Source organism: Salvelinus sp. IW2-2015, linkage group LG22 (assembly GCF_002910315.2).
Source record: "Salvelinus sp. IW2-2015 linkage group LG22, ASM291031v2, whole genome shotgun sequence".
NCBI classification, from domain to species: domain Eukaryota; kingdom Metazoa; phylum Chordata; class Actinopteri; order Salmoniformes; family Salmonidae; genus Salvelinus; species Salvelinus sp. IW2-2015.
Genome location: NC_036862.1, coordinates 23,943,184 through 23,969,130, shown reverse-complemented (window position 1 = coordinate 23,969,130; position 25,947 = coordinate 23,943,184). Strand labels below are relative to the sequence as shown.

General features: G+C 47.2%; 1 protein-coding gene across 1 annotated transcript; it reads right to left on the bottom strand.

Annotated features, from left to right (window-relative positions):
* Positions 1–178: 178 nt before the first annotated feature.
* On the bottom strand, positions 179–10,784 carry LOC111982539 (dual specificity protein phosphatase 14-like). Its single transcript, XM_024014114.2, has 3 exons — positions 10,268–10,784; positions 1,662–2,424; positions 179–1,601 (listed from the first exon to the last, which is right to left on the bottom strand). The coding sequence occupies exon 2, from the start codon at positions 2,300–2,302 to the stop codon at positions 1,667–1,669; it is 636 nt and encodes a 211-aa protein (XP_023869882.1). The 5' UTR covers positions 2,303–2,424; positions 10,268–10,784; the 3' UTR covers positions 179–1,601; positions 1,662–1,666.
* Positions 10,785–25,947: the final 15,163 nt, after the last annotated feature.

Below are 25,947 nucleotides of genomic sequence, written 5' to 3'. Positions count from 1 at the left end.
GAATTGAGGCTGTTCTGAGGGCAAAAGGCAACTCAATATTAGTTCCTAATGTTTGGTATACTCAGTGTATATATTATATTTTGTATATACACTAGTGCAGTCACGCTGTATCTGGATCCATTATGTTACTCTGCTTCAGTACTATTCCATATTTACAAGGCAAAGTATAAACTGACAATAATGCATATCAGTAATTTATTTTATTTTGTCATAAATTTCGAACACAAACAGTTACATTAGCTTGTTAATCATTCAATGCCTTAGGGTATGAAACTAAGGGCTCTATTCAATCCGTATCGCGGAATTTCAGAGTTACAGCGTAATACAAATTTAAAGGCAATGTTCGCAGAGACTGCATTCACGGTAAACGCTGCATAATCGGAAATTACCTTTATATTTCTATTGCACAATCTGTAACGCTTCAGTGATAGATTGAATAGAGCACTAAATTCATGTAAACGTTGCTTTCTGGTTACGCCTGTGACAAGGGCATTGTTCACTTGCTACAGTAATATTAGTATTTTATTTAAAAGCTTTGCGTGTATAGAGTATAGACTTCTTCCAAACCCCAAAAAAGAGGAAGGTTTATCAATGACAGTACACCAGTTAAGCCCAGGACTGTCTGGTTGTATTCTTTCTAGAACCTCTTTTCACTTAAACATCAATATCTGGCAAAAAGAAGGAAATAGAAAGTGTTTCTCCCAAGCCCCTAACACAGTACTGTCTTCCTCTTAACAAAGGGTGGTGACATTCTAAAACAGCATAATATTGTACAATATTAGTACCAGTACAGTATATTCTGCAATATCATCCCCATAGTAAATAGGGACCTTTAAGTGTACACACTAAACCTTAGATGTCTTGATTAAAAATTTGTATACACTAACAGCTTTAAATATTAATTGGGCACCATATATTTTCTTTTCTTGATTTCAAATATCTCCCAAGAGCATAATTCAATTTGTCAAAACATTTCTGTACAGTTTTAAACTGAGAACAGGACTGCTGCTAGTTCTCACATTAAAGACAACAGCAAAACTGGCACAAAACTATCACATGACTTTACGTCGGGACTGGACTTCAGTGAGTCACACCGCTGCCTGTCAGAATTGCTGAGTCTAAAGCACCACCTACACCTTCCCAGAATGCTCCTGTTCTTTGGAGTCTGGGGAGTCAAGCTAGACTCCAAAGTCACAGTCTGGGTCTGGCCATTTCAGCTGATCTGGGGTCTGGCTTGGTCGTGGTTCTGTTACTCCTTTGGTCCTGAGGATTCTAGACTTGCTCCCTCTCAGAGACAGACAGACGGGGGTTGATGCAGTGTAGTGTAGCATCACCCACCAGTAACCAGTCTGCAGTGTAGTGACTGATTACTAAGACTCCCTCCATCCCAATTAATTAAGCTTCACATAGACAGACAGTCACACGCTTCATATCACTCTGCATCTCTGGCTGGGGGAACATGCATGAGCTGGCAGCCCTGGAGGACTGGAGGGGAGAAGGACTGGGATGCAACAGAGTCGGTCATCCGCCCTGCTCACTCTAATCTCCGTCTCCTTCCCTCCCATTGGCGAGGCCCCAGCCCTCCTCTACAGGCCCCAGCCCTCCTCTACAGGCCCCAGCCCTCCTCTACAGGCCCCAGCCCTCCTCTACAGGCCCCAGACCTCCTCTACAGGCCCCAGTAGGGTGCCAGATTCCTGCGCTCCCGCTCGTAGACGTCAGGTATCACCCCGTAGGGCGTCTGCACCATTTTCACAGAGTTCCTGCCAAACAGCTTCCTCTCGTAGTCGATGAGCTGACGCCAGAAGCCCCCGTTGGGCCGGATGACTGGCCGGCGGGCCTTGACCCAAGCGTGGGCCTCGGCCAGAGACACACGGTGGTACTTCATCAGGTAGGCCAGGCACAGGGAGGCTGAGCGGCTCACCCCTGCAGCACAATGCACCAGCACGGCCCCCCGCTTTCTCCCCACACTGTGGATCTTATCAGCTATGCTGTCAAAGTACAGGGAGAGGGGGGAGTGGGGCATGTCCGCCAGGGGTACCTTTACATACTCCACGTGGGGCCAGTTGAAGTTGGGCAGCTCGATAGTGGCGTTGACCACGCAGGTGATGCCCTTGGACAGCAGTAGGCTGCGGTTGGACGCCACATTGCCCCGGCTCAGGAAGAGGTTGGGGGTGATCTGGGCGATGCCCCCTAGCAGACTGCTGTTCTCTGTGAGAAGCCTTGGCACGGCCGTAGGCACCACCGAGCTGTGGTGGTGGTGGTGGTGATGGTGGAAAAAGCTGCCTTGACTGCGAGAACCCATTGGAGAATAGAGTAAGAGTGACACGAGAGTGGTACAGAGAGAGCAGGAGGATGAATAACAGAAATGTCTTCAGTAGCCTGAGGTCATGTTGGAACAGCAGAATCAGACAGCAGGAGATTCACCTGAAACAACAAAGGCACACATCCCAATTTCAGACCAAATTGGGTATCAGTTTTTTCCATTTATATATWAAAAAAAAAATGCTTTCATTCAACTGGCAAACATACAGGTAACTGTCAAAATAAAGGAAACACCAACATATAGTGTCTTAATAGGGCGTTGGGCCACCATGAGCCAGAACAGCTTCAATGCACTTTGGCATAGATTCTACAAGTGTCTGGAACTCTATTGGAGGGATGCGACACCATTCATGACTTGGTGTTTTGTTGATGATCGAAAAACGCTGTCTCAGGCGCCACTCCAGAATCTCTCATAAGTGTTCAATTGGGTTGAGAACTGGTGACTGAGACGGCCATGGCATATGGTTGACATTTTTATGCTCCTCAAACCATTCAGTGACCATTTGTGCCCTGTGAATGGGGGCATTGTCATCCTATGGGGGCATATCCATGGTAATCAAAATAATGGCCTGCCCAGCATGTTTTATACATGACCCTAAGCATGATGGGATGTTAATTTCTTAATTAACTCAGGTACCACACATGTGTGGAAGTACCTGCTTTCAATATACTTGGTATCCCTCATTTACTCAAGTGTTTCCATTATTTTGGAAGTTACCTACACAATTACATCGGATGGTGCCATTAAAACTATTTGCAATGACTCATCAAATTTGGTATATTGATCTTTTTGGATGACCTTGTGCTGTGACCGGACAGTTCTGTGTATGGCAAATGTTGCGCCAAGTCATCCATCGCTTTTCCAGTAGTGAGAGATGGGTGTGTGGCCTGCAGTGCCAGTACCAGCCAGGGTCTTTTTACCCCCTCAGGGAAGGTATGGTGGTGGGTCAGTGGCTGTAGAACGCCTCGAAGGCATATATGGATGGGAGCCAGAGAGCCAGATGCCCCATCACAGCACAGGAGAGGCTAACAAGAACAAACTGAACAACACAGCAAACTAAAAAAATACACTGGGCTGGGGACTTATTCCTGTAACAGGTCACACAGTGGCTTCCAGTAAGTGGAACCAGAATGGTTGTCTGAAATGTGCCAACCTGCTCAATGTGACTTCCTCCCGTCACTGCACTGGAGCTCCAGAGAGAGACAACACTGTTCCCCTGCACAGTAAGAACTGTTACTGAAGCTACTGTCTTACGGTGCCAATCTGGGTAATGCGTCACTACTGCTGTCCCTCCCCACCCCACCTAAGCACCCTCCTTGGACCCACAGCATGCTGAGTCTGTCTCCCCCTGTCTCTCTCTTGTCTCTCCCTGACTCCCTCTGTCTCCCTATGTCTTCCTGTCCCTCCCTGTCTCCCTCTGTCTCCCTGTGTCTTCCCCTTTCTCTCACTGTCTCCCTCTGTTTCTCCCTGTCTTCCTCTGTCTCTCCCTGTCTCCCTATGTCTTCCACTGTCTCTCCCTGTCTCCCTATGTCTCTCCTGTCTCCCTCTGTCTCCCTATATCTCCCCCTCCCTATGTCTTCCTGTCTCCCCCCTGTCTCTCCCTGTCTTCCTGTCTCTCCTTATCTCCCTCTGTCTCTCCCTGTCTCCCTCTGTCTCCTTCTGTCTCCCTATGTTTTCCTGTCTCCCTCTGTCTCCTGCTGTCTCCCTATGTCTTCCTGTCTCCCTCTGTCTCCTGCTGTCTCCCTATGTCTTCCTGTCTCCTTCGGCCTCTCTGTCTCCCTCTGTCTCTCCCTGTCTCCCTCTGTCTCCCTATGTCTTCCTGTCTCCCTATGGTGTACACAGGTGTTATTACTACCTCTGAGGGTTTAGAGCTTGAGGTAGTCACCTCACACAAGTACTTGGGAGTATGGCTAGATGGTGCACTGTCCTTCTCTCAGCACATATCAAAGCTGCAGGCTAAAGTTAAATCTAGACTTGGTTTCCTCTATCGTAATCGCTCCTCTTTCACCCCAGCTGCCAAACTAACCCTGATTCAGATGACCATCCTACCCATGCTAGATTACAGAGACATAATTTATAGATTGGCAGGTAAGGGTGCTCTCGAGCGGCTAGATGTTCTTTACCATTCGGCCATCAGATTTACCACCAATGCTCATTATAGGATACATCACTGCCCTCTATACTCCTCTGTAAACTGGTCATCTCTGTATATACCCATCGCAAGCCCCACTGGTTGATGCGTATTTATAAAACCCTCTTAGGCCTCACTCCCCCCTATCAGAGATATCTACTGCAGCCCTCATCCTCCACATACAACACCCGTTCTGCCAGTCACATTCTGTTAAAGGTCCCCAAAGCACACACATCCCTGGGTCACTCCTCTTTTCAGTTCGCTGCAGCTAGCGACTGGAACGAGCTGCAACAAACACTCAAACTGGACAGTTTTATCTCAATCTCTTCATTCAAAGACTCAATCATGGACACTTACTGACAGTTGTGGCTGCTTTGTGTGATGTATTGTTGTCTCTCTACCTTCTTGACCTTTGTGCTGTTGACTGTACCCAATAATGTTTGTACCATGTTTTGTGCTGCTACCATGTTGTGTTGCTACCATGTTGTTGTCATGTTGTGTTGCTACCATGCTGTGTTGTCATGTGTTGCTGCCTTGCTATGTTGTTGTCGAAGGTCTCTCTTTATGTAGAGTTGTGTTGTCTCTCTTGTTGTGATGTGTGTTTTGTCCTATATTTATATTGTATTTATTTTAAAAAATTCAATCCCAGGCCCCTGTCCCCACAGGATGCTTTTTGCCTTTTGGTAGGCCGTCATTGTAAATAAGAATTTGTTCTTAACTGACTTGCCTAGTTAAATACAGATAAAATAAAAATAGAAAATAAAGTCTCCCTATGTCTCCCTATCTCCTTATGTCTCCCTTTGTATTCCTGTCTCCCTATCTCCCTCTGTCTTCCTGTCTCCCTATGTCTTCCTGTCTCCCTATGTCTTCCTGTCTCCCTCTGAATCCCTATGTCTTCTTGTCTCCCTCTGACTCCCTGTCTCCCTCTGACTCCGTATGTCTTCCTGTCTCCCTCTGACTCCCTATGTCTTCCTGTCTCCCTTTGAATCCCTATGTCTCCCTGTCTCCCTCTGACTCCTATGTCCTTCTTGTCTCCCTCTGACTCCCTGTCTCCCTCTGACTCCCTATGTCTTCCTGTCTCCCTCTGACTCCGTTGGCCTCCCTCTTCCTTCCTTTGTTTCTCTCCGCCTCTCTCTGTCTTTCTCTGACTCACCCTGTTTCTCTCTGACCCTCTATATCTCCCTATGTCTGTCTCTCTCTGCCCCTGCCTCCATCTACCATATGGACATTAGTCCTCTGGAGGCAGATACACAACACCAGCTCCTCCAGATCTCCTACATACAGATCACATCGCTCCAGTCTCTGATGAGTAGGACCCTTCATCCATCTGCATTTAAATTGAAGTTAGTTATCTGGAGGGAGCACAGAGCTTAAGGCACTACTTCACACACTGTTGCACCCGTCGTGCGTCATCCCATCCACACCTTGCACACTAGCCGGGGGAGCTGTCTCTCTCCCTCTCTGCCACAGTCTGGTTAACAAGCCACACGGATCAAATCAAACACATTAAATAGGAATTAAATCTGCCGTCTGTGCTGAAAGCACCTGCACACCCCATGTTACCCTCCACCTCAATGTGGTTGTTCTCTGAGGCTCTCTCTGTATGACACACACATATCATAATGCCACTAACCAGGACAGATAGCGCCTGCTGTCTACCAGAGAGCTTAGTTTTAATGGTAGTAACAGGAATATCCTTCTGCTTTAGTGCACAGCACAGGAATGTCATTCTGCCTGGGGGCTGAGGCTGAGGATGCATTCCCATCAATGAACCTATATGGCCCAGTTTGAGCAAGTTGTTTGTCTCCCTTATCCCCCTGCCTTCCCTCCCTCCCCAGGACTAATACACATCCTGCTATCCTACTAATACACATCCTGCTATCCTATTCCCCTCCGATGCTAACTGCAAAGAAATCTATCTTCTCAGCCCGGTCACCGAATCCCTTGTTCCCGAGCTACCATTCACTCTGGTCTGCACCTTGACTGTTCCCACATGCAGTGGTTGCCATGGAACACTTAGGTGCAGCTGACCACAATCTTTCTCACTGTTGCCGCTGGTGATAAACCAAAAATACCTGTAGTGACAGCAATACTAGGAGCAGTTTATGACTGTGTATAGACAGATAGTGACTGATTCAAAATTACATTTAATGGAAGAAAGTGGACAGGATATGCCAGAGGCGTCATGCCCATAGGGGGCACAGAGGCAGGTGTCGCCTCAGATTTGTCCTCTTCTTTTTATTTATTTCATCTTTATGAACCAAAGAAATCTGTAATCTGTTTCTCTGTAATACTTCTATCCACCGAGCAATTTTATGAAGTTGGCTTTAGCTAACCCAGATATGTTGCCAATCTCCCAACCTTTCAGGCTGTCAATCAAGTTAGAGTAGCTAGCTTGTCTAGCTATCTTGTCTGGCATGCCTGCTGGCAAGGCTGMTAGACTTTTGAAGCAATTACTGAATGTACTGAATAAGACTCACATTCCTTTCAATCTTTTACCAGATTTTAGAAGAGATGGACAGAAGCATAATAAGCACCAGTCAGGAGGATACAAACAGCTCAAGAGGTATGCTTAGATATGCAGAAAAATACATTTTTGACATAGTATGATAATGAGTATGGCTCTAGATTGCAGGAAAAAGCTGTTTCAGGTGTTTGAAAAATCAAAATTATCCAACCCCCCCCCCTCGGCATGCTTGCGTTATGTGCCCTCAGATTTTGGGGGTACATGACTCCTCTGGGACATACCACATACACCGAAGGGCCTGAGATTCTGAGATTAATTTTGTGCGTCTTTTTTAAGGCTAAGTTTAGTCCATAGTCAGGATAAAGGCTAAATGTTTTGCTGCAGTGACCTAAGCCCTGTTTATACCTGTGGTTAACATGCGTCCTTTGTCATGAACTGATCTTGTCTGTTTACACTTATAAGATCTCATCACAATCAGAACAAAATGCGTCTTTTAATCATCAACACTTGAAGATCAGGACAAAGGCTGCATGTTAGAACTAGGTATAAACAGAGCTCATGTGACCAGCGTGAGGCAGTACCTGCTGGCCAAAACAGCAGGGCAATGGAGGGAATGAAAAAACAGGAAATAAGCACAAAACTCCTGCCTGGCTCTTCCAAAGTGCTGATGTGCCATGGCACTGGCTTTGCTGACATTCTCTCCCTCCATCCACATGGCTATTTATATCTGGTTTGGCCTGGGCAGAGGGGCTGAGGAAGCAGGGAGTGGAGAAGAGGAGCAGAGGAGGGAAGGAGACTATGCAGGGGCTATCACAGAGATTGACCTACTATATGTTGGCAAAGAGATGTCTCTCTGTCAATCGAATCTGCTCTGCCGTTTAATTCTCCAGAATAAATATGTCAGCGGAAAATAAAGCTGAGAGAGGGAGCAGCTTGAGACACATTTACAGGACGCTTATAAAAGTGGTTAGCACCTTCCACAGTGTTAACACTAATATCCATCTGTCCATCTGCTTTCAGGGCCCGTTCTCACCACACCTGAGGCCTGCCATGTGGCTGGTGCTTGACTTTACTTGGCTCTCCTACATCTGCATTGCAAGCGCAAGCACACAACCCATCACTCAGTGTGCGTTTCAGGGCCTGTCAACACAGGGCCCATCACAGATTATCTGATGCACATCTCGACTCTCTCGCTCTGCATGGGGAGATTCCGCGCCGGTCTGGTTCCACCTCCGACAGCACGAATGGGGAATGTGAGCGACATTGCAGAGAAAATGGAGCCTCATAAATTGGCTCTTCTCCCACACCAAATGTGGACATTCGAAACCAGATCTGAACTGGGCATGTGCAGCTAGCTTAGCAGCTCAATGACAATCACACCCGCCGGACAAGACGTGTTTGAAAACACTGAAAATTCCTGGATCAACAAGTGGCTGTCTGAARGGAACAGAGAGGGATGTAAGCAGCAGTGGGCTGTTTTCCCACAATGCAATCCATATTAATTCACCCTCATAGACAGTGTTCCCACAGAGTTACTCTTTATTCTATCGCTAAATGGGAGCTGTGAGAAACAGTACACCTACCCAGAGCCTTCTATGTACAATAAAGTTCTCTGCACCTATACGTTTAGCTGATTCTGATATTTTTTTAAAGATGATATATTGTTACTTACACCAGATAGATGCATAGAAATGTGTTGTTTTACCGGGTCAGCCATAGATTAGTGAACCTCTTCAGCCTAACTTGAAGTGCTAGATGAGAATCTGGTCTGGTTGGTTATGTATGTTTTCCAGTATATCAGAGATGACACCTCACACTTGAGGTCAGGGTTAGGCTGTCCTGGCACCTGTCTGAGCAGAGTACCACCTCCCTGTGACACCAGGGACCAGGGTTAGGCTGTCCTGCACCTGTCTGAGCAGTAGACCACCTCCCTGTGACACCAGGGACCAGGGTTAGGCGTCCTGGCACCTGTCTGAGCAGATACCACCTCCCTGTGACACCAGGGACCAGGGTTAGGCTGTCCTGCACCTGTCTGAGCAGAGTACCACCTCCCTGTGACACCAGCGACTGGGTGCTGCTCATTCACACACCAATTTGTCGCCTGTCTGTGGAAGCTGCCGTGTAACTGGCTACACAGGGAGTCCAGCCCTGGGGGTTAAGTCCCTCTCTCTCCCAGGTAGAGACGTTGACCTCAGCCACCTGCAGCACCAGCTCATTTAATGACAGGACATTATGGAGGATGACTATAGATAAGGCTATGTTTAAATGTTGTTGTTTTTTTGCTTATGCTGTTTGATTTGTTCAATGTATATCATTTGATCCTCTCTCTCTCTAGTGATACAGACACAAAGATGAACACATCCGGTTGGTTGTGTGGCAGAATACACAGTATAAATTATATGATTGGTATCACTGTATTATAATGCATTTACTAACATGGAGAGCCTTTGTTGCTGCCTATGGCCAGCTGGCACGATGGGGGTGAGTGAGTGAGTGAGTGAGTATTGTACAATCTCCTACTATTTTTATGTCACAGTTATAGTATTACCTGTGATGATCAGACTATGGCATTGTACAGTATTAAAAAAGAGTTGGAGATACATGGAAAAGAGGATACTTTATTTCATATGGAAGGTTGTAATTGAGTAGTCATCTCCTTTTCATCTCTACTTTCATAGAGAGTGGAACCTCAACCTGTTACAGTGTGTGTGTGTGTGTGTGTGTGTTGTGTGTGTGTGTGTGTTGTGTGTGTGTGTGTGTGTGTGTGTGTGTGGTGTGTGTGTGTGGTGTTTGTGTGTGTGTGTGTTGTGTGTGTGTACACGTGTACACGTGTACTTGCGCGCGTGTGTGCACACTCGTGTGTGTGTGCAAAGTGAATAGGTGTGCGTGTATGCCATGTGTTGAACAGTATTCCAGTAGACAACAAGAATACAAGGACTTGTGAATTCTGTAATGTCTTGTAAAACACACAGTAGTCTATTTGATTGTAGGGCAAACACATTATTCCCCTTTTAGCTTTATCCCATCGGGATCACTCACCAAATGAGCAGGGTATGATAAAATAACTACGAATTATGCAAACCAATTGTGAATATATATAGAGCGATATAGGCTAGACATGTTTTGGTCTCTTGACTGATAGGCTACTGTCACTCTTTGGCCAGCAGTATATCCTTCCTTCTCTGCCTACTATAATATATTGTAGAAAATCATTCAGAAAGACATGCATAGGCTATACTTTGCATAATATGTGAGTTTTACACAAAATATTATCATCACAAGAATAAAACTAAATCTAGATATTTTATCTATAGGCTACATACAGTAGAGGATAAAACCAACTTACCAAACCACTTTACTTTGCCTGAGTCGATGATTTTCCAAGCGAGTTGCTAACGCACGATTCCAGGCATGCGGTTGCAGATGATTCAAACTCTGAACATTAGGTAAAGCAGAGAATTCACACAGTCGTAGCCTTGTGGGAAATAAAATAGAATATTAATGAATAATTATGTAACAATATCACTAAAATGTCAAAGTGAGCAAAGAGAGAACTCCATGCGAATGAAATGTTTTCCGCCAGCTCTCCAACGTTCGCGCAGCAACGGTGTCGCGCAGGAAAACATTCGGTACTGAAGCAAAAACCTAGGTGGTAGATTGAAGCGCCTCCCCTCTAAACAACGCAGTAGAAGAAGCTGTCAGACAGCTAGAAAGAGATGTTTACACTCCCAAACTGATCTCGGACTTGATTGTGAATTAGGCTACAGTAAGGAAACGTTGAGTTTGGACCACTGAAATACATGCTTTGGTTGTGGGCATAATGCTGAAATGTTATTCTTGTCTATTGCAAAAACATCAATTTTTCCATCAGAAATGTGTTCATTGAGATGGGGCAAATGTCCTCYCTCAGTCTGATCAGTTTTAGGAAAAACAAAATGGCTGGCTAGTTCCAGATGATTGCCTTTGATGCAGGCAGAGATAATCTAGTGCAGTGTAACCTGCAATGGATAGGGTACAATAGGTTGGTATTACCATACATTATTTTTCATGAAATAGTGGTGAAATCTGACTTGCTACTAGGTAGTCTACAGAACTTCACCTACATTGCATCACATAGCTGGTCACATGCGACATCTCTCCAAAAGGAAGTTCTCTTTGAAAACATAGACAGGAACAACTGCATCTTTTAAAAAATGTCACAGCCACAGGTCAAAGTAGGGCCATGCGTTAAGAGCAACCGAAAGCAATAAAATGTTCTGCCATACTGTGCCTGTGGCTGCCATATTTGACCAATGTCTACTAATATAACTGCAAGGAAGCACATTTGAACTTGAAACTTTCCAAACCAAGACACAATGCCACAATGCCAGTGTTTGTTGTTTGTCAGAACAGCCAGTGGCCCTCATGGTCGGAGTTTGAAGGAGTCAAAGAAAACAAAGAGAGAAAGAAAACCTGATYCCTTTAGCAGGAATCAGATCTGTGATGTCTATGTTATATCCCAAATGGCACTCTATTCCCTACATAGTGCACTACTTTTGATCAGAGTCTTGTGGGCCCTGGTCAAAAGTAGTGCACTACATTAGTGTAACGGATGTGAAATGGCTAGCTAGTTAGCGGGTACGCGCTAATAGCATTTKAATCGGTTACGTCACTTGCTCTGAGACCTGAAGTAGGGTTTCCCCTTGCTCTGCAAGGGCTGCGGCTTTTGTGGAGCGATGGGTAACGACGCTTCGTGGGCGACTGTTGTTGATGTGTGCAGAGGGTCCCTGGTTCGCGCCCGTGTCGGGGCGAGGGGACGGTTTAAAGTTATACTGTTACATTAGGAAATGAGTGCTATTTGGAATGCACACAACCATAGACATCCCAGTTCTGTTGGACAGTTACCAAGCCCTTGTGAAGGTCTGTCTGGTCTCATTAGGGGATTGAAGGAAAGGCTCAGAGATAGAACACAGGATGGAGAACTCCATGCACTACAGTGTACCACTTGACCTTTTTCTACCTTTGGGTATCCTTTCATTCTTACCATTACATTTGAATTATGTGATTCAGGAAATGTAACAACAAACACACAATAACTGGCTGAGTAAGCTGTCCACGCATCGTAGTTGACGCTGAAGAGAGCACAGGCACCACAGCCGCAAACCATATGACTTCGACATACACCGCCGCTTCGTTAATCCGTATAACGACGGAAGCGATGACACTACGTAAACTTTAACCAACGTAAAACAACAAACCGATCGTGAAAGCCCATAAAACGCAAGTGCAGCAACAAAACTAACTACGTCGACAATGTACATATACACTCGAACACAACCATACACTACAACCAACCCCCGCTGCTAAATCATATATACCCCAAAATACACACATAACCCACTGCTCCCACCATGAATCTACCTAACTTAAGAATAATCTAAATAAAAAACAAATAATACTAAGGCCACGGCGTGACATAACCCCCTCCTTAAGGGCCGAAACTCCGGCGCGACCACAGCACAATAGTCATAGGGGAGGTCTGGGTGGTTCCTTCCACGGCCGGCGGCTCCGCACTAGGTGCGTGGTTCCCCACCCCCACCTATGTCATAAGGGCGCAACGGGATAAGGGGCACGACCGGGATAAGGGGCAAGCACCGGGATAAGCGGGCAGCACCGGGCTAAGGCGAGCAGCCGGATAGGGCCAGCACCGGGATAAGGGCCAGCACCGGGCCTGAGGACTCTGGCAGGCTCCTGGCTGAGGACTTCTGCAGGTCCTGGCTGAGAGGACTTCTGGCAGGTCTGGCTGATGGACTCTGCACGGTCGCTGGGACTGATGGACTTCTGGCAGGGTCCTGGGCTGAGGACTGGCAGGTCCTGGCCTGAGGGACTCTGCAGTCCGGCCTTGAGCACTTTGCAGTTCCTGGCTGGACGGCTCTGGCACGGTCTCTGGCGGAACTGCCTCTGGAGGCTCCCTGACTGGACGGCTCTGCAGTCCTACTGGACGGCTCTGGCTGGTCTGTGCCGGACCGGCCTCTGCTGCGTCCTTGGTCTGACGGCTCTGGCTGATCCGGTCTGGCGCGAACCGCTCTTGAGCCCCCTAATCGCCTGGCGGAAGCTTGGTGATGGCCGGTCTGCGGAAGGGCTCTGGCTGATCCGTCTGCGGGAAGGTTCCTCTGGACTATCCGGTCGTGGCCGCAGAAGCTCTGGTGACCCGGTCTGCGGAAGGCTCTGCGTGATGCCGGTCTGGCGAAGGCTCGGTTGATCCGCGTCTGGCGGAAGGCCTGGCTGATCGTCTGCGGAAGGCTCTGATAGGCTCTTGGGCAGCGCCACGGGTGGGCGGCGCATCTGCCAGCGCCTCTATGGCGAACGCGGCAGCTATGCAGGCTCAAGGCAGACTGGGCAGTTCAGGCGCCGTTTGGCAGACGGGCAGTTACAGCGCGCCGGCTTGGGCAGCACGGCAGTTTTCGAGGCAGCCGCTGGGCAGAGGGCAGTTGCAGCGCCGCTGGGCAGACGGACCAGTTCCAACGGCGCCTGGCAGACAGACTGGCTCCGACGGCGCTGGCAGACAGCATGGCTCCGCGACGCGTGGGCAGACAGTGGCTCCGACGCCTGGGCCAGACAGATCGGCTCCGACGCGCTGGGCTAGACAGACTGGCTCCGGACGGCGCAGGGCAGGACACGATGGCTCAGACTGCGCCTGGGCAGACAGGCAGTGCAGAAGCGTCTGGCAGTACGGCCGACTCTGCCCTGCTAGGCGCAACAGTAGCCTGGTGGCGTGGTATAGCACTGCTGCTCTGGAGAGGAGGAAAAGCTCGGACAGCGCTGGACTAGGTGGGAAGCAGCTGGAGTAGAGAACCCGGAGAGACAGCCTGGTGCGGGGCGGCTGCCACCGGAATGGAACATGGTATTGGAAGGTGAACGCGGAACGCCTATACCAACGGAGACCCGTGAAGGAGGAGCACAACGTGCTCTATGACTGCACCCGAGCCTGCCCAACCTTACCCAGGTGATGGTGCCCCGTAGCCCTGCCAGTAGACGGCGAGTGAATAGCCCGTCACGACGCTATCGCCTGGCGACACCGGACACCATTCGTAACGGCTCCGGTGCATGTATGCCGGCCGGAGAACGTACTGCGGACCAAGTACGTTTGGGCCGACCTTCATGACACTGGCTTCGATGCCAACCTAGACACGCTCCCACAGTGCCGGAAGTGGAATAGACCCGGCACTTGCGGTAAGAGTACTGGGGACACGTGCGCTTTACCACATAACACGGTGTCTGCACATACCGACCGCTCTCTCATCCTCCACGGTAAGCACGGGGATTGGCTCCTGTATCCTACCCCGGCTTTGCCACAACTCCTCGTGTGCCCTCCCCCCAAGAAATTTTGGTCTGACTCTCGGCTTCCCAACTCGTCGCGCGCTTGTCCTCCTCATACCAGCGCCTCTCTTTTGCGGGCTTCGCTGCCCCCAGCCTCCGCCTTGGCGACGGGATATAATTCCCCTGGTTGAGCCCAGGGTCTTTACGCTCAGTTCCTCCCAAGTCCCCACTTTCCTCCCTTGCGCTGCTCCTGTTGGCGCGGGTCCATGTTGCTTGGTCGTGAATTGTGGGTCATTCTGTCACGATCGTGTTGAGTTGAAAAGACAGGCACCATAGGCCGCAACATGATCTTTTTGAATACATCTTTCTTTAATTATATCAACGACGACATGATAGAACACTGTAACACTTAACATCACTTGGATACCAGAGAACATAACAAAAACCGATCGTTCGAAACCTAAAACGCTAATGTTGCACATACACAAACTACTTACGTCGACATATACATATCACACTCACACAAAACCACTACACTACAACCAACACCACCGCTTCTATACATACCCAAATTACATCACACTAACCCATGTCACACGCACCTGACCTAACTAAAATAATAAATAAAACAAATAATACTAAGGCCAGGCGTGACACAACAATGAGGTACATTTATTTCACAAAGACTGGACTCCATAGGCCTGTTACTATAGGCCCTATCCTGTGAGTAATCTGTTTGAATTCCTTGTAGAGCGGAGCAGACGGAGGCAGCCCAAGCTGTGAGCTGTGCTGAGGCAGTCTGCTGGCTGGGTGAGATGACCATATGACCCATGGCACAGCTCAGAGACCAGGCAGAAATGCTGCCCCTGTAGGGCTATCCATAAAGCCATTGCGATATACACTGTCTTCACTACATCCATACACAGCCTATATCAGGGCTACTGCATGCCAAACTATGCGTCCCGTGTGGTACCGTAATTCCTATAAAGTGCACTACTTTTGACCAGAGCCTTATTGGMGAAGTAGTGCACTATGTATGGTATAGGGTGCCATTTGGGATGCAGACAAAGTTAATGTTATTTAAAGAGATCCTGAGAGGGGTTTTATCCTAGCCATAAACCCAAMCATGGTCCCTGCTCTGAGTCACTCCTAATTACCTTCAATGCTGATAATCACCAAAGTCAATCAACTGTGAAACAAACAGTGGTCTACCTGACTGTGCAGCAACAACACAACACAACACTGGTAATTTAGAGCTGGCTGCCTGGCTAGATTGGATGGGCAGGACGGCAAAGAAACAAGGGGGAGGGAGGAGGGGGTAGGGAAAAGCTTTGTGCGTCCCATATGGTGCCCTATTCCCTATGGGCCCTGGTCAAAAGTATTGCACTATATAAGGAATAGGGTGCAATTTGGGACACACACAGGGAYCGGAAAGGTAGTCATACATTGTTCCTCTTTCTATATTGTCATGTCATATTTCATTGAACAGGACATGACGAGGTGCAGGAGACAGATATTAACTCATGCTACATATCAGTGCGTATCAAAGAATCACAAGAGAAATGCATTGGGAAAGGAGAAAATTGGGATAGCAGAGCAAATAGTAATGTCTGCCAATAGAATGAAGGAGATACAAGCCAGCAGTAAGATTTAATAAGGAGTGTTTGGACAGAGGGGGAGGACAACACTGAAAAAAGATAGAGGGAGAGTGACAGGGAATGCGTCCCTAATGGAACCCTATTCCTTATTTAGTGCACTATATCAGGCACAGAGGAAAGCATGTATGAGTGCTGGAGGCTGCAGAGAGGGGAAGAGAGACTCGATTGAGACAGAAATGTCAGATGTGTCACAAGCATTGCGGTGAGATGGTGAGGTGGTTTAATATGGTTCCAGAGCCTTCTGCAATGGAGGCTAAGAATGTACACTCACTGTCACCCCAAAAGAACAAGCACCTGCAACCTAATTTCAATGGAGCTGTCTGGTCCAAATGGGTGAGCGGTACCACTGCCCGCTACTCAGAGAGGTGCTCAGATGAGTCGTAGGGTTCAGGTTGCACTAGGGCCACAATGACTTGACTACGGCTGCCTACTGTATATAACAGAGTTTGTTTGTAGCAGACTTGTGGAAGCAAAGCTGTTAAGCATGCACAGTGACGTCTGTCACACCTGCTGGAGTGTCAAACATTTCACACACAGGCATCTTTTCACATAACATTGTAGTATGTAACCACATAAATAATGAAGACTGGTGGGGTATAACTACTAGATAACAATGCAGTTTGTTTCTCTATGGCTTATCAATGGCTCCTATAGAGAACCTTGAATCCCACTAATAAATTAAGAACATTAAAACATGGCACGATAGCCAGGTTAAATTTAATCATTTAGGAAGAATTTTGGACGTGATAGCTAACCCATTTTAGTGTCCCAGTGAGAGAGAGCCCTACAGCAGAAATAGAAGTGCTGCGCCAGAAGCATTGGCAGGAGCTGAGAGAGATCTGCCCCTTAAGAGACGTTAGTACACTCTTAGAAAAAAGCGTTATTTGGCTGTCCCCATAGGAGCACCTGTTTTGTTTACAGGTAGAACCCTTTTGGGTTCCATGTAGAAACATCTGTTGAAATGGTTCTACTTGGAACCCAAAAAGGTTCTACCTAGAACCAAAAAGGGTTCTTCAAAGGGTTCTCCTATGGGGACAGCCAAGGAACCCTTTTAGGTTCTACATAGCACCTTTCTTTTCTAAGAGTGTACTGCTCTCTCCCAGAACCCTCCACACCCTCCATGCCAGGAGGCCACTTCAGCTGAGTGGCTTTCCCAGAAAGAGAGACTTCCAGATGGGTTAGAGTGAGATGATACTGGCTTTGGGTATGGGAGGGAGCTTCAATGGTTTAGGTGGGCATGTCTCTAGACAGCATGGCATCTTTCCACAGAATTTAACGTCGGTACAGTACAGTCTCTATAGTGGAATTAAAGGCCTGTGTAAAGACGGTTTAGTAGGACAAAGTTCAGACAGCACCTGATACTCTGATAATACTATGATATCTGAGAAAATACAGTCTGATCCACCCTGATCCTCTGCTCTGTCACATAGCCTTGCTGCAACACTATCTCAAGGGAAGAGCCACTTGCGGATTGTTCTGTCATTTATTTTGGGACTGCCATTAACGCATTCTCCTCCTTGGCAGGAAGGTGGTAAGACGAGGCGTGTGGAAAGTGTTTTGTGGTCAGTGATGGAGAGTAGATGTGCTGGACTTGGCTGGCAGGCTAAATTAAGCCCTGGCTGCTGCCATTGATCCCGCAGGCGCCTCCCTCCCTGCATCACTCCAGCTGTAACCGCAGTAAATAGACCTGGGATCGTAAGTGTTTGCATTGGCAACAGAGCAGGAGAGTCTGGGCTCAGCATGGTGTCTCCCTGTCACTGTGACCAGGACTACTCCCACATCAAACAAGACATTTAGCTGCTGCTAGCTACTGCAAAGAAAACCATGCAGAACCTGTGATGCCAGAGCATCAAAGAGCTCTAAAGGAGGGAGGTTGCAAGCTTCGTTGTTGCTCTTTGTCCTAATAGGATAAGGATTTGACTGATTGATAATTAATATGCTTGGGAGTAAATGTCTTCAATAAGCGTGCCACATTGAGTGTAAAAACATTGTGTTATGTGTTTAATGGAATGCAGCTGCTTGCTCTTCGGCTTTGGTCACAGAGACTCAGTCAGTGAGGAGAAACACGTACAGGGATGTGGGGAGAAGGGGGGGGGTGGATGTGGGGAGAAGGGGGGGGGGGGGGGGCAGTGCTACAGCAGACTCCAATTCTGAGTTCTGCTCTGGTTAGTCACGACTCTTTTGCCCAGTAGATGAGCGTGAGCAACAGGGCAAGAGAGAGAGTGTGTGTGTGGCTGTGCATATACGAGTGTGTGGCTGTCGACACAGCTCCCCTCATTGCTCCTCCTTCCCCGAGCCAATCCTCTTTTTAGACTTCAACTCTAGAATGCCTGAGACCTGGTTGCCAAGGGAACCCAACGTTTTGACAATGGCAGACATGTTCACCTCTGTGTTAATCACTGCCTAGTAATAATGGCGGAAATGGTCCAGGCAGAAGGGAGCAGGGAGGTTTTCCTTTCAGCAGGAACAGAAGCAGGGTTACAGTGCATTCGGAAACTATTCAGACCCCTTGACCTTTTACACATTTTATTACATTACAGCCTTATTCTAAAATGTTTTTTTRCCCTCATCAATCTACACACAATACCCCATAATGAAAAAGCAAAAACATCACATTTACATAAGTATACAAACCCTTTACTCAGTACTTTGTTGAAGCACCTTTAGCAGCGATTACAGCCTCAAGTCTTCTTGGATATGATGCTACAAGCTTGGCACACCTGTATTCGGGGAGTTTCTCCCATTATTCTCTGCAGATCCTCTCAAACTCTGTCAGGTTGGATGGGAAGCGTCCTGCACATCTATTTTCAGGTCTCTCCAGAGATGTTCGATCAGGTTCAAGTCCAGGCTCTGGCTGGGCCACTTGTCCTGTTGTCCTGTTGGAAGGTGAACCTTCGCCCCAGTCTGAGGTTCTGAGTGCTCTGGAGCAGGTTTTCATCAAGGATCTCTCTGTACTTTGCTCTGTTCATCTTTCCCTCGATCCTGACTAGTCTCCCAGTTCCTGCCGCTGAAAAACATCCCCACAGCATGCTGCCACCACCATGCTTCATCGTAGGGATGGTGCCAGGTTTCCTCCAGATGTGACGCTTGGCATTCATACCAAAGAGTTCAATATTGTTTTCATTAGACCAAAGAATGTTGTTTCTCATGGTCTGAGAGTCCTTTAGGTGCCTTTTGGCAAACCCCAAGCGGGATGTCATGTGCCTTTTACTGAGGAGTGGCTTCCGTCTGTCCACTCTTCCATAAAGGCCTAGATTGGTGGAGTGCTGCGGAGATGGTTGTCCTGGAAGGTTATTCTATCTCCACAGGAACTGGAGCTCAGTCAGAGTGACAATTGGCCTCTTGGTCATCTCACTGACCAAGGCTCTTCTCCCCAGATTGCTCAGTTTGGCCGGGCGGCCAGCTCTAGGAAGAATCTTGGTGGTTCCAAACTTCTTCCATTTAAGAATGATGGAGGCCACTGTGTTCTTGGGGACCTTCATTGCTGCAGACATTTTTTGGTACCCTTKCCCAGGTCTGTGCCTCGACACAATCCTGTCTCGGAGCTCTGAGGACAATTCCTTCGACCTCATGGCTTGGTTTATGCTCTGACATGCACTGTCAACTGTGGGACCTTACATAGACAGGTGTGTGCCTTTCCAAATCATGTCAAATCAACTGAATTTACCACAGGTGGACTCCAGTCATGTTGTAGAAACATCTKAAGGATGATCAATYGAAACAGGATGCACCTGAGCTCAATTTCGAGTCTCATTGCTAAGTGTCTGAATACTTATGTAAATAAGGTATTTCTGTTTTTTATTTTCAATACATTTTCATGTATGTATTCATGCATTTTCAAATTCAAAAAATCTGTTTTCACTTCGTCATTATGGGGTATTGTGTATAGATTGATGAGGATTTTTTTTTTGTTGAAAAAGGGAAGGGGTCTGAATACTTCCCGAATGCACTGAATGTCCCAAATGGCACTCTATTCCCTAAATAGTAGGATACTATATAGGATTTAGGACCCTATTGGTCCTGATTAAAAATAGTATACTATATATGGAATAGTGTGTCATTTGGCACACAGCCTAGGACTCCACTGACCAGAAAAAAAGCCAAGAGTGCTTGTTTATTCAACCAACTGAAAGGAAATATCTCTCTTCCCTTTTCACCGAATAACACTGCAGTTCAAAGCAAAGTTGAAAATCGATACTGACGAAGACGAGGGATGCTTTAAAACCAAGATGCCCATTTCTTTAGGAGAGCTGTGTTTTTATCCAAGGTCTCTTCAGAGTTTACACAATACTTAGGGCTTTGTAAAATGCTTCCTCACTTCAACACTGAGAACTGCACAGAACGAGATCATGTGAGGTGAGACCTGACAGGCACTGAACAATGCCTCTGCAAAATATCAGCAAATAAACATTACTTCCTGTGCATGATCCCTGAAGAGTCAATTTATCTTCCTGTTTTTCCTGTTAAGGCAAGGGCTGATTTCAAGGTTTTACTGCTAACCTACAAAGCGTTACATGGGCTTGCTCCTACCTATCTTTCCGAGTTGGTCCTGCCGTACATACCTACACGTACGCTACGGTCACAAGACGCAGGCCTCCTAATTGTCCCTAGAATTTCTAAGCAAACAGCTGGAGGCAGGGCTTTCTCCTATAGATCTCAATTTTTATGGAATGGTCTGCCTACCCATGTGAGAGACGCAGACTCGGTCTCAACCTTTAAGTCTTTACTGAAGCACTTATTCTTCTCAAGTAGCGTACTATGATTGCGTGTCAGCTGGCCGCAGGAGTGTGAGGTGAACGGAAAGGGCCTGGACGCAACCGAACCGCCTGCTGTCCTGCCTGGCCCTCTCTCCAACTGGGATTCTCTGCTCTCGCGCGTACCTATGACAGGGGCTGAGTCACTGGCTTTAGGCTGTGGTGGCTTCTGTGTTCATAGCCGTCCGCTCAGGAGGGGTGCGTCACTTGAGTGGGTTTGAGTCCTGACGTCGACTCTTCCTGTCGTGGTTGGCGCCCCCCCTTGGGTTGTGCCGTAGCGGAGATCTTTGGTGGCTATACTCGGCTTGTCTCAGGATGGTAAGTTGGTGGTTGAAGATATTGCTAGTGGTGGGGCTGTGCTTTGGCAAAGTGGGTGGGGTTATAATCCTTCCTGTTTGGCCCTGTCCGGGGGTATCATCCGGATGGGGCCACAGTGTCTCCTGACCCCTCCTGTTCAGCCTCCATTATTTATGCTGCAGTAGTTTGTGTCGGGGGCTAGGGTCAGTTTGTTATATCTGGAGTACTTCTCCTGTGCTTATCCGGTGTCCTGTGTGATTTAAATATGCTCTCTAATTCTCTCCTCCTCTTTCTCTCTTTTTTCTTTCTCTCTCTCTCGGAGGACCTGAGCCTAGTACCATGCCTCAGGACAACCTGGCATGATGACTCCTTGCCTGTCCCCAGTCCACCTGCCGTGTGCTGCTCCAGTTTCAACTGTTCTGCCTGCGGCTATGGAACCCTGACCTTGTTCACCGGACGTGCTACCTGTCCCAGCATGCTGTTTTCAACTCTCTAGAGACCGCAGGAGTGGAGAGATACTCTTAATGATCGCTAGAAAAGCCAATGACATTTACTCCTGAGGTGCTGACTTGCGTGCACCCTCGGACAACTACTGTGAATTATTATATTTGACCATTCTGGTCATTTATGAACATTTGAACATCTTGGCCATGTTCTGTTATAATCTCCACCTGGCACAGCCAGGAGAGGACTGGTCACCCCTCATAGCCTGGTTCCTCTCTAGGTTTCTTCCTAGGTTTTGGCCTTTCTAGGGAGTTTTTCCTAGCCACCGTGCTTCTACACCTGCATTGCTTTCTGTTTTGGGTTTTAGGCTGGGTTTCTGTACAGCACTTTGAGATATCAGCTGATGTACGAAGGGCTATATAAATACATTTGATTTGATCTTATCTTACAGTATCTTGTGCTTACTGTGTATGTGTACACAACAGAGCTGTGAGTGCTATTCATCTAAATACATGTTTGTCAGATGTATTGCAAGCTATTGATTGATTATATTTTCTTGATGACTGAACATAGGCAGACAGAATTTAACTGATTAATCTAGTAGTTGAGAATACTAGAACAAGGGCACTGATGCCATCCAATCCAATCCATCTCATACACTACATGATCAAACGTATGTGGACACCTGATTGTCGAACATCTCATTCCAAAGCAATGGGCATTAATATGGAGTTGGTCCACCCTTTGCTGCTATAACAGCCTCCACACTCCTGGGAAGGCTTTCCACTAGATGTTGGAACATTGCTACCGGGACTTGCTTCCATTCAGCCACTGGAGCATTATTGAGCTTGGGATGTTGGGCGATTAGGCCTGGCTCGCAGTTGGCGTTCCAATTCATCCCAACGGTGTTCGATGGGGTTGAAGTCAGGGCTCTGTGCAGGCCAGTGAAGTTCTTCCACACCGATCTTGACAAATCATGTATGGACCTCGCTTTGTGCATGGGGGCATTGACATGCTGAAAGAGGAAAGGGCCTTCCCCAAACTGTTGCCACAAAGTTGTTCATGGTGATCTTAGGCTTGTGTGCGGCTGCTCGGCCATGGAAATCCATTTCATGAAACTCCTGATGAACAGTTATTGTGCTGACGTTGCTTCCAGAGGCAGTTTGGAACTCGGTAGTGAGTGCTGCAACCGAGGTCATACAATTCTTACGCGCTATGCGCTTCAGCACTCAATGGTKCTGTTCTGTGAGCTTGTGTGGTCTACCACTTCGCAGCTGAGCCGTTGTTCCTCCTAGACGTWTCCACTTCACAATAACAGCACTRACAGTTGACCGGGCAGCTTCAGCTGGGCCGAAATTTGACGAACTGACTTGTTGGAAAGGTGGAATCCTATGACGGTGGGACGTTGAAAATCACTGAGCTCTTCAGTAAGGCCATTCTACAGCTAATGTTTGTCTATGGAGATTGCATGGCGGTGTGCTCGATTTTATACACCTGTCAGCAACGGGTGTGGTTGAAATAGCCAAATCCCCAAATTTGAAGGGGTGTCCACATGCTTTTGTATATATAGTGTATATTAACAGCTGCAAAAATGAAAAACAACAMTACTGTGCTGGGGAAAACACGTTCCACTTGCATTCTGTGCTTAATGCAAAATGCAGAAAGTGGAGCTATCACAAGCACTTTAACTTCAACGGATGTACAGAGTAGAGTTTCCCCTATAGGAAGTCAGTACCACTTCACCTTTGTAGGGAGGGATGGAGGGATGGACAGGGGAAGGGAGGGATGGTGAGTGCATATGAACAGACAGTGTGTGGTTGAAGAGAGAAATGGCAGATCTCCACACACAGAGCACTGACACTAACATCTGCTCCATCTGCCTGCTGCCCCTGCCAGCTTGGTTTTATACTGTAGCTAAACCCAGCCAGCTTGGTTTTACACTGTAGCTAAACCCAGCCTGCTTGGTTTTACACTGTAGCTYAGCCCAGCCTTTTTGGTTTTATACTGTAGCTAAACCCAGCCAGCTTGGTTTTATACTGTAATAAACCCTGCCTGCCAGCTTGGTTTAACACTGTAGCTAAACCCAGCCAGCTTGGTTTTATACTGTAATAAACCCTGCCTGCCAGCTTGGTTAACTGTAGCTAAACCCAGCCAGCTTGTTGTATACTGTAGCTAAACCCTGTCAGCTTGTTTTATACTGTAGCTAAACCCAGCCTGCTTAGTTTTTTACACTGTAGCTAAACCCAGCCTGCTTAGTTTTTCCACTGTAGCTTAAACCGCTGCCAGCTTGGTTTTATACTGTAGCTAACCCAGCCAGCTTGGTTTTATACTGTAGCTAAACCCAGCCAGCTTGGTTTTAACACTGTAGTTAAACCCAGCCAGCTTGGTTTTTATACTGTAACTAAACCCAGCCAGCTTGGTTTTATACTTGTAGCTAACCCTGTCAGCTTGGTTTTATACTGTAGCTGAGCCCAGCCTTTTTTGGTTTTATACTGTAAACCCAGCCAGCTTGGTTTTACACTGTTAAACCACGCCAGCTTGGTTTTATACGGTAGCTAAAACCCAGTCAGCTTGGTTTTATACTGTAAATAAACCCTGCCACCTTGGTTTTACACTGTAGCTAAACCTTGCAGCTTGGTTTTACACTGTAGCAAACCCCGTCAGCTTGGTTTTACACTGTAGCTAAACCCTGCCAGTTTTGGTTTTTACTGTAAGCTAACACCCAGCCTGCTTAGTTTTACACTGTAGCTAAACCCTGCCTGCTTAGTTTATACTGTAGCAAACCCTGTCAGCTTGGTTTACACTGTAAGCTAAACCTGCCAGTTTTGGTTTTATACTGTAGCTAAACCCTGTCAGCTTGGTTTTACACTGTAGCTAAACCCTGCCAGCTTGGTTTAACAATGTAGCTAAACCCAGCCAGCTTGGTTTTACACTGTAGCTGAGCCCAGCCTTTTTGGTTTTACACTAGTTAAACCCAGCCAGCTTGGTTTTACACTGTAGCTAAACCCAGCCTGCTTGGTTTTACACTGTAGCTGGGCCCAGCCTGCTTGATTTTACACTCCCCCCAAGACGAGCAACAGCTCGTTGTCAACAGCTTTTGTTGTAATTTGAACAACTAAACTTACTGAGTTTTTTATTCATTATTTCCATGTCATGCTTATTCCAAAAAACATCCAGCCGTTGTATACCGCAGGGTTTCCCAAACTTGGTCCTGGGGCCTCCCCTGGGGGCACATTTCGTTTCCCCCCCCCCCAGCACTACACAGCGTATTCAAATAATTAAAGCTTGATGATGAGTTGGTTATTTGAATCAGCTGTGTATTGCACACGGTGGGCCACAGGATCGAGTTTAGGAAACCCTGGTATACCGCACTCATCTAACTCAACTGCTGCAATAAATCCAGAGAGAACTCCAGACAACCCAACAAATGAACTTGTTTACCTGGCCATGAGACCCTGGTTTCAAAATGAATGTCCCAGAGCTTCTTACTGCCGGATAAATGTTCTCTCACCCACAGAACCTCATCCTGATTTCCTCCCATGACACCTGACAGCCGACTGTCTACGCCCCAAACGACACACTATTCACTTTATAGTGCACTACTTGTGACCAGGCCTGGCCTATGGGCTCTGGTCAAAAGTAGTGCACTTTATAGAGAATAATGTACCATTTGGGATACAGTCTCTTTCCTGTTTCACACTCCTCCTCAATCTTTTCACCAGGAGGTAGGCGGGTAGCAGAGTGTGTATGTCCCAAATGACACCCTGTTCCCTATATAGTGCACTATTTTTAACCTGGGCCCACTTGGAAGGCAGATAAGGGCTCACGTGGTCCCGCAGTCACATTGATCGAGAGCCCAGTCATTGTACCTGGGAGGCAGCGCTTACACCAACATGCCCTGCAGCGTTAAGAAAGTTAATTAAATGCTGACACCTTTTTTTAAACTCTCACATACACCCACAACCTCACAAGAGAAATAACATTAGGCTGCAAAACAGACTTTGTGGCTTCTTCATCCCTGTAAGCGGAGCACATTTCCAGGCCCAAGGCCTCCATTTCAGGAAGCAGCCTCCTCCTTATCATCAAAGGGGGGGATCTGGGGCAGTAATCAGATTGTAAGCGCTGCTCTGACGTGACGCCACTGATCTGATAATGCCATCGGAGGGAGAGGCCGCTGGGCTGGCTAGATCTAGGTGGTTAGCATTAGTCACATAGCTCTCCCTCGTCACACCAAAACGTATATTCATGTAACATCTCAAAGTAAGAGCGCTGATACGAGGATCAGTTTCGCATTTTACATCTTAAAGAATAAGATTACATGGATGGGGGAGGGGATCTGAAACGCTTTATGTATACGACCCCCAGACCCACTCCTGGCAGAGAAGGAATCAAATCAGAGATGGAGCCCATTGTCAAACTGGGAGTCTGGGAGAGGTGTCACTAACAGGACCTGCTTACATAAAGCAACTCAGCACTGATGCTATGATGGAAAGTTGGTTATCATGTAATAGCATTAATAAACAGGTAACTATTATTACACAATAATAAGTAAAATACTACACCATATACTGTAA